General features: G+C 37.8%; 1 protein-coding gene across 1 annotated transcript in view; it reads right to left on the bottom strand.

Annotated features, from left to right (window-relative positions):
* THSD7B (thrombospondin type 1 domain containing 7B) overlaps positions 1-13,831 on the bottom strand; it is a 732,294-nt gene that overhangs the window by 547,669 nt on the left and 170,794 nt on the right. The window contains exon 3 of the mRNA XM_041739265.1: positions 9,105-9,350. Coding sequence (XP_041595199.1) covers positions 9,105-9,350 — 246 coding nt within the window. The remainder of the gene's footprint in view (positions 1-9,104; positions 9,351-13,831) is intronic.

The raw sequence follows: 13,831 nt of genomic DNA, 5'->3' as shown, positions 1-13,831 counted from the left end.
TTTATAAAAAATATTTTTTATTTTATTTTATTTCTTTGTCTCAAATGAAAAATACATTTTGAGAATATTTTACAGCCCACTTATATAATTAGAGCACTGTGGTCACGTTGGGTTAAACTTTAGTACTTTTAGGATATAACTGTGAATTAAAAAAAGAAATAATATATAAGCCAAATAAAAGTCTCTAACTATAAAAATTAAAATTCCCACTAAAAATTACAGAAGACAACTTTTTAAAGAGGCTTGAAACCAAATTCTTCACACTGTTCCGTGGTGATTCTGAATCTTAGGTAAACTTGTTATGATCCATTCATGTGAAAACTCCCATATTCCCACTATTAGTGAAAGAGCAAACTGCCAGCCACTCTGGGACCCCCAACCTCGGAGAAGGGAAATGCTGATAACTCAATACTGAATGCACAGGGAAAATAACTCATGCAAGGGCATTTTATTTAACATACAGATACGTAAGAGAGACTGAAAGCAGGGAAAGAGCTAAAAAACGAGACTCCCTAGGAAAAATAGCCTGTCCAACTAGTAAGTGAGTCACTTATGCAACCACACATTCACTCATCCTTTCTTTCATTGAGTAAATCCTGAGCTCCAGCTATGTGCCAGGAAAGATTTCAGACAACAGAAATGCAAAGCAGTGAGCAAGACAAAGCTCCTGACCTTGAGAAGATTGCCTTCTAGTGGGGCAGAGAGACAGAAGTGCCTCACACATAACATGGCAGCAGACACTGCAGAGAAGAAAGAGATGGACCAGAAGAGCTATTTCAGTGCCATGACCAGGGAAGTCTTCAGAATCCTGAAGAACATGAGGGAATGAGCACAGTGAATAAGTGGGCAGGGACCATTCTAGGCAGTGAGGAGGGCATGCCTGAAGTTCCCAGGGAGGAAGACTGCATGCACTTTCTAGGACATCACAGAAGCCAGTGTGGCTGGGCCAGGTAGGTCAGGATAAGAGGGAAAGGAAATGAGGAATGGTCAGGAGCCAGGCTATAAACACCTCTGTAGGCCAGAGTTAGGAGTATGAGTGTCACTCCAAATGTGCTGGGAAATCATTGCAAAGCTTTGAGAAAGAGAGTAATATGATGTGATTTAAATTTTTAAAGGATCATCCTGGCTACTGAGTGAAGAATAGGCAATGAGGGATGTGAAGAAGGAAGACAAATTTGAATTTAGGAGGGACAATAGTGGCTTTAACTGGGCTGATCATAGCGAATGTGGTGAGAAGTGACCAGATTAGGGATATACTAGGAGGCAGAGACAGCTTCTAATGGATTTGATATGGATGGGAGAGAAAGGGAGAAATGAAGAGTGATTCCAAATTGTTTTTTCCCCAAGTATTAGCACCACAATTTTTTGGCATTGAATTCTTAAATGAGGCAGGCCAGAAAAGGGGACAATAACCCAAATATCAGGGCAATCAAATTTGTAACTCTAAAATTGTAACTCTAAAATTCAGTTTTTCTTCATTAACCTTCTAGAATCTGCTTTCTAAATCTGTGTCTCATGCCTGAAACTTAGGGTCCAGTCTCCTCATGTGTTCCCTATAATGTACGTCTCCTCTTAGGAAATGGTCAATAAACGTATCCACATGATACATACTAAAAGTTGGGTGTGTACTTGTGATGAGCACCAGGTGATGTATGGAATTGCTGAATCACTATATTGTGCACCTGAAACCAACACTGTAATGTTAACTATAGTGGAATAAATAAATTATAAAAAAGCTAATATTAAATATGTTATCATTCGAAGGAGGTGTATGCAGCTTAAAGAAGAAATCAAGATTAAATAAAAGAAAGAAAATCCTAAAGATAGAAATACATATTCCCATTAATAGATACAGAAGAGAAATTCTGGGGTAGGAAAAGTGAATCAAGGCCCCCAAATTCAATTGCTGAGATAACCAGCTTGTCTTCCAGACAGTGGTGTTAATTCAAGGAATCCTGTAATCAAGCTACTCTTCAAATGCAAAGGGGAAAGGCAGAGGAGTAAGGAATGGATTCATTGCTGTGAAGCAACGAGTAGAGACACCCTAAATTAGCAAAGCCAAAATTAGAAAAGTAGGCACATTTGGTGACTGTTTTTGAAAGACCTCCATCCTACTAATATGCCATAAAGTGATTCTAATGGCGACAGGATGGCAGGCCCATCAGAGTTTTCTAGGAACCTCTGCCCTTTAGAATATATGTTTTATCACTTTCACAAGGCTTAGAATTGCTTACAAAGTGTGGATTTCTTTTCTCCTTCTAAAGGCTTGGGTTTAAAGCAAAGCAACGTGGAATAAAATCTTAAGTGATTCAATGATGACAGACTGAAAGAATAATTGCATTAGTTAATGGTCATGTTTTGACTAAGCATATATAGATGTGCAAACACTCTTAGAATTGAAACCTTAGTGCAAGGTATTCAAATTAAATGTGTGTATATTAACAATCAGTGTACTGCAGCATGACTAATTTATGATAATGTCTGTTGTCTTTTTAAAGTTGTAAATGCATTTTGAAAAGAATTAACTTGTCATTTTTTGCTGAACAGACGACCAAAATAAAGGGAATGGATCAAGCTTTATATATTTTATGCTCTAGTAATTTTTTATTGAATAGAGTGGGACTATTGATTATGGAAAGCTACTCTAAAGTGCAAAGCTCTTTGCCCTTCAGCAGATGGCTTCGCTAGCCAAATTCCACGTATGTATTATTAATAGACTCCTATCGCTATGCACAGCACTTAGCAGTACGTTAACTTTCTTACACTAACACGGGAACAAATCTACTATCCAAGAGGACTTAAAGTGACACAATGGGGACTCATGAAACAACATACACCAGTAAAAGACAGACTCAATGAAAAGACATCAGTCTTCTTCTGTTGAAACAATTTATAGATTATTTGAAACTATTGTTCCTCGTCTAAAGCAGAGTCTCCTGAGGGCTCCAGGTGATGACTCCTTTACTCAAGTGCTGCTGAAAAGCAGCTTAATTAAAACATTTTTTAAAACATCCTTAATGAATCAATTAAAATATTTTTAAAATGCATGGAGTTCCTATCATGTACAGGGTGTTAGTGCTGTAGTGGAGGATCAATGGGAGAAGATACAGAAGATGTGATAGGTGATATGCATGCCATTCTGTTCTGGAAGGCAAACTTTTGCAAATTCAGACTGTGATCTCATTTCTCACCCTTTCTGCAGCTATACTTACAACCTAATGAAAATAGAAACTTCTTATCTGGAAAACCAGACACGCTGTTAGCAGAAGCAAGACAGCCATTGGGGACCATGTCAAATCAAGCTTCATGTGTCCCTCCCTGTTCTGGGTAGATGTTCTTATTTAATCTCTTTGACGATGCCAATTTCAGCTGCTCTTAATAAGAAATGACTTTGAATCCTTCACAGATGTTATATAATAAGTATGATCATGGAAGAAAATATCCTGTGCATGATGTTATTCTGGAATTGCCCTACCTAAGAACATTCATTCATTCATTCATTCATTCATCCATTCACTCACTCATTGTTTTCTGAGCATTTACAATGAGCCAGGCATTTTTATAAGTGTTACCCATTTTTAATTAGAGGAAAAAATAAACAAAAAAAGTCACATCTCTATGTATGGGATGATTTGTAAGAACATTACCAACTATTAAATACTCTTAAAGAATATGGTTATCTTGTTTTGGATCCTCTAGTTTTTAAACAGGAATATTACAGAGAGTCTCTGACTTACAAGAGCTCAACTTACATATTTCTGATTTGTGATGGTATGAAAGTGAGACACATTCAGTAGAAACCATACTTTCACACTTGATCTTTTTCCACCTAGCAGTGTGTAGTCTGATACTCTCATGGTGCTGGGCAATGGCAGTAAGCCACAGTTCTCAGTCAGCCATGTGATCACAAGGGTAAATTACAGATACACTTAAAACCATTCTGTTTTTCACTTTCAGTAGTAAAAAAATTACATGATATGCAATATTATTATAAAAGAGGCTTTGTGTTAGATGATTTTGCCCTACTTTAAGCTGATTTAAGCATTCTATGCACATTTAAGGTAGGCTAGGCTAAACTATGATGCTTGGTAGGTTAAGATAGAATAAATGCATTTTCGACTCACATCTTTTTGACTTCCCCAGGTGTATCGAGAGGTAACTTCAACATAAGTCAAAGAAGATCCTTTTACAAGATTCTTAAGAAGCCTGCACTAAGTGAACACAAACTGAAAGTTTTCCATTTCCTGAATTCCCTAGCCATTAGCACATTGACAGGGTGAAGCAGGTGTTGGACCAACACCTCTTCACAACACACAAACCCTATTTCAGCACTTACACAGTTCCAGTTGGCAAAGGAGGCCAATAACCAAGTCAAGTTTTGACTACCATCCTTTTCCTTAGCTCTATCCCTGGCTTCAATATCATCTATAAAGATATATCAATGAATCCCCAGAGCTTTCTCAAAGAAAAAGAATTTCATCTAGAAAAATCTAAAATTGGGTTCAATGCCTTAAAGAGATGTTAGGAACAAACAGGCTGGCCACAGGGAGTTGTTACAGAAACAAATCAAAGTAGGCTGCAGGAGGCCCAGACACTTCTCTCTGTATGAGTCTGCACAGATAAACCATAATAAGATAAATTCATACATACCAGAGATAAGGAGGGATGGATTGTGAGAGCCCATCTATTCAGTGCCAGACCCAAGTATTGAAACAATGTGTTACAAATGGGCTTTTCTGTGTAGTTTTTTTTCACACAGTATATGTAATAGTATTAACCACTCAGCCCCTGCCTCAAGATCTAAGCAGTTTTAATCTACATTGGTCACTGTCACCTTTTAACAGTGCCTTACAGTATCTTATAATACATTTCAAATTCCAAATGATCATTTAAGAGGCAGAACAGCCATTTTTGTGTGAAAATTGCTATCTCCTGCAGAAGTGGTGGAAGCTGCTGGTGCGTCACCTAAGGTGTCACTTCCAAGAAAGATGTTGACATTTTTCAATATTTGTGTGTGTTACAGTGTCCTCACTCTCTACACAAATACACAAGATCTGGAGTCACAGCTGTTCCAGCATCAGGCCATGCCTCAATTATCTGACATTAAGCATTTAAAATGCTTTCCTTATACTATAGTAAACAGGGCCACCTTATTTATGGTCTTAGAATGCTTTTCACCATCCTCTGAGTTGAGGTGTAGGATCTAATAATCAGGACATAAGAAAAGACACAAGAACCAAGGTAGCTTATAAAACACATATCTTTCAATGTTTTGAGGTAGACATTAACATAATGCCTAAGGTCACAATGCCTAGTGACAGGAGATAAACACACAAGAGAAAAGGTGACAAGTGACAAGCAGATTCATCTTGTCTCTCTCATTTCTATGCCCACCCCCATAAGATGCAATGTGAGTATTTGTTATGTTGGAAGGGGACATGAAGTTAGAAGTAGGTTGCGGAATGCAGAATGAAGAGGCTTCTGGGAGTCTATACATGTCTTAGTTAAAAACATACTCTTGAAACAAACTTAAGGCTTTACTATGCTAACTTCTTTATAGTTCTGTAATTTCCATGGTGGCATAACATAGACTAGCTTCTGTGTCCTTTCAAGTTTACTTAAATTCTGGTCTCAGGGAGCACTTCTTAAAACGGGCTCCTCTTGGTCACCTTTAATGGGATCACACCTTAGGGACTGACACTCATGGTATTTACCACTAAAATGCTGACCAGCAGAGTCCAGCTGGTGAGAAGAGTAGCCCCAAAGTTAGGCAAGTGAAGAACTTTTTGAGCGATATTAATATGTAGAACCAAGTATACTTCTCTAGCTCTTCCCTCTTCCTGGAATATTTTCCCTCGAGTTATCTAAAAGGTTGATTTCCTCATTTTTTCAAGGTCCCCTATCATATTCTGCTTGTGCAAATGAGACTTCTGCAATGACCCTGTTTAATTGTGTAACCTGAGCTGACCCCACAGCACAGCATCCCAGCAATCTTGCTATAATTTTTTTTTCCCACAGCTCATGCACACAGTGTAAGCTTATTTATTATATTTATTTGGTATACCTTCACTAAAATTTAAGCCCAATGAGTAGGGGAAGGATTTTGACTATTTTGTTCTCTGAGGTATCACAAACATTAAACATAGTGTTCGGCACATAGCAAGAGGTCAATGTACATTTATTGAATGGATGAACACAACTCTTATAGCACAGATGGTGAATGGGTAAAAGCCAAATTGCATTCTGAGAGAGTTTTAAAAAACACTATGAGAAGCCACTGAACATTTCCCTACTGGGGAGAAATATGGTAAATTAGATTGCTTGATGTATATGAATTGCTCATGAATTCTGGGAAAGGAGAAATGGGCATTTTTTATTCCCTAATAGATTTTTGTTTCCATTTCCCCTGTTCACAATGAATTTTAATCACCATTGTCACACTAGAAACAAAAGTTAGTACACAGCCTTTATGCTTTCCTGTGGTAGAGGCCACAGCTCAGATTTCAGACAAATAAGAATGTCAGCCAATGTTAATTCTGTTGTTATTTATGCATTCTCCTGGAATCAGTTGCTAACACATCATTCTCCCTAGGAAACATTGGTTGGTATTCAGTGAGTTCTCAAGGACTCCTATTTCCTACAAATGTACTATTTGAGAAGGTTTTTTTTTTAAAAAAATGTCAAATTCAGTAACATTTCCAAACAGCAGAACTAGAGGGCCAGGTTCGTTGTCAATGAAATTTGTCAGATCTATTTTCAGATGTTAAAGTTCAATCAAATGAAGATCAATAAAGAAATTCATCTTTGGTACATCTTGAATCATTACCATTCCACATCATTTTGTTGGAAAGAAACAATAGCCATAAACACATAAATATGTGTATATATGCCCTTACCTGGGGATGTGTCTTCATTACAGCTATCATGAAAGTCATGGAAAGAATATTGACTTTGAAGCCAAATAGACTTCAGTTTTGATTCTGAACAATACCAATTTGCATCACTTTTACCCACAAAAGTGTCCCATTTTGATGATAAGCTTACTGTTCTTCTAAATAATCTTTGTTAAATCTCTGACATAGTTATTGGCCAACAGTAGGTACACAATAAAAGGTAGTCATTATTTAACAAATGTAAATGCAACTCAGCTTTCTAGTAATCAGAGACGAACTGCTCTGACTCCCAAGAGAACTGTAATAATTTTTAACAAAGAAAAAAGAAGAAAAAAATGGACAGATGTCTATAAATCAACATCTAGAAGAGGTCGCTATCCTTCCATGAAAGGAATGAAGGAAAAAGGAATCAAGATCAAGTTTATCATTAAACCCAGATTCCATTCCTGGAAGCCTAACATTGGGAGCCCTTCTGAATTATGCCTCCATAGAGAAAAATATTTCACATTACTCAGAAAAAATAATTTTTCCTACCCCAATAAATCACCATAATATGCCATCTAAGGAAAGGAGAGATTTTCTTTCTGGAGGAAATGAACACACCTGCAAATAGCAACAAAAAGATTGATTCCCTTCTTTGTAGTGCCCTCTATGTGCTGAGCGCTGGGACTGACATTTCACTTTGTAGTGCCTGGTCTATATGTATTCAACCCTCAATATAGGCAGTATAATTGGACTCATTTTATTGAAAAGGAAAATGCCTTGGAAAGATTGTATATCTTGCCCCAAAACGCACAATTAATATATGATGGTGATGCAATTTTAATCCAAGTGTGTCTAAAATCAAAAGGAACAAAGATCTCAGGCTTTATGTAATTTCCAATCACATCCTTTTCCCCAATATCAGCGTTTTGAAAGAATTGACACATATTCAACACAACTAGGAAAAATTCTGTGCGACAATAAATTAATCTGTAAAGGATCATAAATTACATCTACCTCTTCTGCTTTTCAGGTACAGAATGATACGAATCTAAGGGGTCATCTTGGTAAAAAATGAACAAGCAGTAAGTAAGGAGTTGAATCTACACTGAAATCAATGATGAAGTGGAGGAAGTGAGTGGCTAAGAATCTGACAACAGGAACTTGCCCCTTTATTCATCCATCCCTGCCTCTTCTTATATACACATCATCTCAAGCGTAAAGAATAGTAAGCCCATCAATAATGCCTGTTGATTTTGATTAATTGTGTCATTAATTTTTGTAAGAAGCTGTTTTTTGCCTCATTTTACTTTTCATTGATTCTTGAACCTTACACACCCTAAGAAACTATAGAAAAGATCTATCTAAAATAGCTACAGATTTAAAAGATAGAGTTCAGGGCAGCTGTCCAGCAGCAGCAAATGTATCCCTAAAAGACTTCTGAATAGTCAGCTCCAAATGACTTCTGTCATTATCAGACTTGGCCTACCAGTGAGTCAACAACCTAGAGAAAAATACATTGGAGGTCTTCACCAAGGACGATACATACAGACAGGCAAAATATAACTAATATAAAAATATTAAAACATAGTTACTAATTTTACTAATCCAAGTCAAGCCTTTTCCCAACATTCTTTGGCTCCCCCAGGACTCTGTACTAGAAACAATGTGCAGGGTGACAATAACCTTTACAGACAGAATTGCATTAGAATCAGGGTGTTGCCACCCACTAGCTATGTAATCTCAAAAATTATTTAATCTCGCTAAGCATCAACAGCCTCATTTGCATTTTGAAAACGCAAAATGAAGATGTTATGAAATTCATCTTTGGTAAAAATATGGCTAGTCTCTAGGCTGTCTTCTAGTCTCTTAGGTTGTCATAAAATTTAGGTGTTACATGTCAGGTAATGATAACAAATGGTTATTGAGCATTCATTATATGCCAGGTGCTAGATGAAGTAAGTATGCTAGCAGATGCATAAACTAAGGCACTAGATTTAAGTTACTTGCCAAAATTCACAAATTTAGAAAGTCACAGAAATAGGATTGCAGCCCAAGGAATCAGAAGCCCATGCTCTTATTCCACCATGCTGTACTGCTTTGTGTGGATCTCAAGACTGAGTAAAGACTCAACAATTGTGAGTCACAGTTACTGTTGTTACCACCCCTACACTACATAAAATGAGGTTATATGGAACACTCGATACTCATGCAAAGAATGTATAATACCTGTGACATGGTTGCAAGAGTTCTTCAACAATACAGGCCTCTTTCTCAAGAAGTTCAGGGCATTCCTTTCCACCTCCAATAGCAACATGCTTCACTTTCCGGCTCCTGCTCCTAAATCCTGGTGAGAGACTTTCTGAACGACACGTCTTAGAGCAAGGGCTCCAGGAGGACCATTCCGTAGTTTCACAGTCTTTCGGCATGATGCAGGACTGGACAGTCAAAGGGAAGGAGTCTTGCATGCAAAGGCTGAAGGAACAGAAACAAAAAACAGTAGAGCATAGATTAAACAGATGCAAGCAACATTATGAAGCACCTGTTATGGAAAAAAAAAAAACTCTGACATTTGATATAAGCTTTCAAATATGCTTAAAAATGTTAGAGGCATCATGATAAAATAAGAAAGAACATCCATTTTAAGAAAGTATGCTCTATTTTAACTGAAACTGTGAAGTTATTTAACTCTAGCAGGACATATATGTAAGAAGAGTCCACCCTGAACTTTGTTTGAAGCATTATCAAAAATAATGGAGGCTCTCCATTTGTATGCTTTCACCTACAATATAACATACAGTTGCCATTTGTTGACTGGTCCCCAGGTGTCACACACTGTACTGCATCTCACACAGTCTCATGAGATTATGTATTATTACCTCCATCTGTAGAAAACAGGCTCAGGAAGGCTAAGTCATTTGTCAAAAGTCAAACAACAGTATAAGTAAACTGTAGAGTATTAATCTAGATATTCTTTTACATACTGAGCTATGAAAAAAATAAACAAATGTGATAACATGTTTCCGCCACACTGCTAGGCTCTGATCATTAATTTCCTCATTTGCAAAATTAACGTGCTATCAAATGCTAACAATCTAATTGGGAAACAAATAAATAAATAAAAAGGATAATGGGATACTGGGATGAATCCAACACAAAAGCATTTATAATGATGAGGAAAACAGTTGATGAGTCAGTGATGGACCAACTAGGAAGGCCTGGGGGATGAGAGGCCTTTAGTAGGACATTAGAGCTGCATTTCTTTGAAAGATTAATAGGAACTTCTGGGGTACAGAAAGATTATTTTAGGTCACTGAAATAGCATATTTGAAGCCTTGATGTAAAACTTTGTGAGGATGGAAGCTAATAGTATGCCAGTGCTAGATGCACTATTGTTTCACAAGAACTATTAAATTTTCAGGAATTTTGCATGCTAACTAATTTCCTGCAAGTAACTTAAAATTGGCTATGGTGAGAGTATTTACGCTACAGAAATCAACAAATTCTGTAAAACAAGGTGCCCACCCCTACTGGACTGGGAGTTAAACATTGATAAACACACCAAAAGGGGATAAATAAAAACCAATTTGTCAGCTGCCAAATATCTGTCAATTTGTAAAGCACAATGTTCAAAGAGGAAAGTGGATAAATATTAGGTATGTGGGTTCTTCAAAACTATATCTGGAAAGACTTCATACTGTGGGTAAAGAAATTCATATTTAATTAAACATGAAATGATTTTAAATGGAGGAATATTAGATTCCTATAGGAAGATATATTTCACATATTAATTGACCTCTTTTTCCCCCACTTTTTGTTAGCCATTTCCTCATTCTATCAAAAGCATCCATTACCTTGGGGAAGAAAGGGATGATTTTGATAGGAATATAAGTCAATACATTTTCAAACATTGACTTCCAAAAGTGGGCCTGTGAAAACTGGTGGAGTAATGAGCTACATAGTCAGGATTCAATAATGGTTCCTCTGCATGTGTTTAAAAAGAGAGAAGTAGTAAAAACTATTCCATGTTTCTTATATACAAAAATATGTTGATAAGGGAGCCACCACCAGAGAAATGGATTACAGAAGGTGATGTCCATGGAAGAATAAAACATGTTGAAATTCAAGTAAATTATAGTGAGGTTTCCATATTGATATCCCTCATCAAGCCACAGAGAGTTCATGTGTATATATGAGTTAGGGACAAATGGGGCTAGGCAGGGCTAGGTAGGGGACCAGGGAAGCAGGCTCACAAAAATCCAAAAATGTGGAGATGAGAGGAAACCAGAGATAAATAAATCAGATCATCCTGTCCCAGGTGCCAGAGGTGGGGTCATGTTATAACAGCTACTTGTGACCAACAAAGAATTACCAAAAAAGGACCCTGAAAAGGAAGTTAGCCATTAAAGATGTTATCACTAGTCCTTACTCAATGATGATATCAATAGATACGTCAAAAGATTTAGGTTCCCTGGTTGGCTTTCTTTTTTTTTTTTTTTTTCCTGGTTGGCTTTCAGTAAAAGGCCAACACATATATACTTAATAAAGACCAGTGGCAACCTTATCTGGACCCCTCTCACTCCTGAGAGTTTTCTCTGTATCTTTGCTTAATAAACTTGCATCCCTTTACTCACTCTCCTGTGTCCACAAGATATATTCTTTGACCCTGTGAGACAAGAACCAAGATCTCCCGTATCACATATGTGTGCGTACATATATATAAATACATACACACATATATACTTAATATAGAGACATATATACTTAATATATCCATATATACACATATATACTTTTAAGTCTATTCAAATCAGATTATTCCCTTCAAAATGAAAAAGGCAATGTATACCTCATTACCATTATTCCCTCCAATGTAACACTTTGGGAGATTTGGATTGATGGGGGAACAGAGGACTAGCTGAGGACAAAGCACAAGCCTGGGGCTGCACACTGACGAGTCCTTGAAACAGGGAGAGGGACATTCCTCTGTGGACTCAACTCCCTCAATGTTAATACTTTGCTAAGGGCAAAAGGCAATCTTAGCCTGACCCCCAGGATCCTGTAAATCGATTTTAACATATAAAAAATCCTTTAGAAATTTCCTTTATCTGGGATCCCTGGGTGGTGCAGCGGTTTGGCGCCTGCCTTTGGCCCAGGGCGCGATCCTGGAGACCCGGGATCGAATCCCACATCAGGCTCCCGATGCATGGAGCCTGCTTCTCCCTCTGTCTGTGTCTCTGCCTCTCTCTCTCTCTGTGACTATCATAAATAAATAAAAATTAAAAAAAAAAAAGAAATTTCCTTTGTCTCTAAACCCCCAAGATCTGTGTTGGCAATCATCCCCCAAGCACATGGCCCACCAATATATATCTGAAAGGTCTCATGGCTCAGGTTTTATTAGACGGTAATAAGTGACCTTCTCTTTTATTTTTTTCTTAAGGTTTTATTTATTTATTCATGAGAGACACACACAGAGAGAGAGGCAGAGACACAGGCAGAGGGAGAAGCAGGCTCCACACAGGGAGCCCAATGTATGACTCGATCCCAGGACTCCAGGATCATGCCCTGGACCGAAGGCAGGTGCTAAACCACTGAGCCACCCAAGGATCCCGTAAGTGACCTTTTCCCAATAATAGCTAGGCCCCTCAAGGTCCCGGAAACTCTGTTTCCAAAATTCCTTAGAGAGTATGCTATCCTCAACCTAACCCTCCCAACTCCCAGGTATATAATTAGTCACCCCTCACAGGCCCAGGGCAGCAACTCTTCCTGCCCACAAGTTCTGTCCCCATGCTTTAATAAAACCACCATGTTGCACCAAAGATGTCTCAAGAATTCTTTCTTGGTCATCGGCTCTAGACCTCACCCCACCAAACTTCACCTATATTCCAAAACTTCATCAGTATTAAGACACAGTAGGAGGAACTTCTCTTGAAAATGTCCCATCTATGTCAGAATATACTATCTCTGTGCATGCTGGGGGTAGGGGGAAGAGACCTCTTTTAGTGTATCACACAGCAGAAACCTGTTGATCAAGAAGTATCTAGGTTTCTCACCTTTCAGGAATTGTTATCGGCTTCCAAATTCATACATTGAAGTACCAACTGTCAGTACCTCAGAATATGTGTCTATTTGAAGGTCTTTAGAGAAATAATAAAGTTAAAATGAGCTCACCAGCGTGGGCTCTAATCCCACGTATGAATGAATGGTATGAATGGTCTGCTTCCAAGAAGAGATTAGAACACGGGCACATACAGAAGGAAGACTATGTGAAGACAGAGAAAGAAGATACTGTCTACAAGCCAAGCAGAGAGGCATCAGATCACTGACACCTGATCTTAGATTTTCCAGACTCCAGAACAGTGAGAAAATTAATTCCCACTGTTTCAGCCACCCAGTCAGTGATACTTTGTTAAGGCAGCTCTACCTCACACAGTAATACAAAACTTAATGGAGTTTTTCAATTTATGTGTTTTTAGAAAAAAAAAAAAAGGCTCAATTCCCAAGACAGACTTTCCTCTCCCTTTTATAAAGCAGGTCCCACACTATGTAGTTCTCTGCCTATAACTGAAGTGGTGGTTTTGTTCTTCCCATTTACCAGCTTTTACTCTCTGTTGCTCATCTTCCCCAAAATGACTTCCCTACTGCCTCAGTAGAATGGATAAGACTTGCAAGGAGTTGCAGGGATTGATCAGGGACTTTCACATTTTTGAAAAAGGCTCCTAATTTTTGGAATAAGGAAATGCATATGTTCCATTGAAAACATACTCACTAATTTTTAATGCTATTTTTACAAAGGTACCTTCTTGGTGTAAAAAAAAAAAATTCGTAAAAGGTACCACAGAAGGCCCTGGTCTACTTTGATCAGTGAGATTACATTTTACTGGAATAGTAGATAAGCACTAAGTGGTGAATAAGAAATACCTGGGCATTGAATTTTGCATCACAATACATTAGCA

The sequence above is a fragment of the Vulpes lagopus genome, chromosome 24 (assembly GCF_018345385.1).
Source record: "Vulpes lagopus strain Blue_001 chromosome 24, ASM1834538v1, whole genome shotgun sequence".
Lineage (NCBI taxonomy): Eukaryota > Metazoa > Chordata > Mammalia > Carnivora > Canidae > Vulpes > Vulpes lagopus.
Note: the sequence above shows the minus strand (reverse complement) of the source record. Positions and strands in the feature narration are given on the sequence as shown.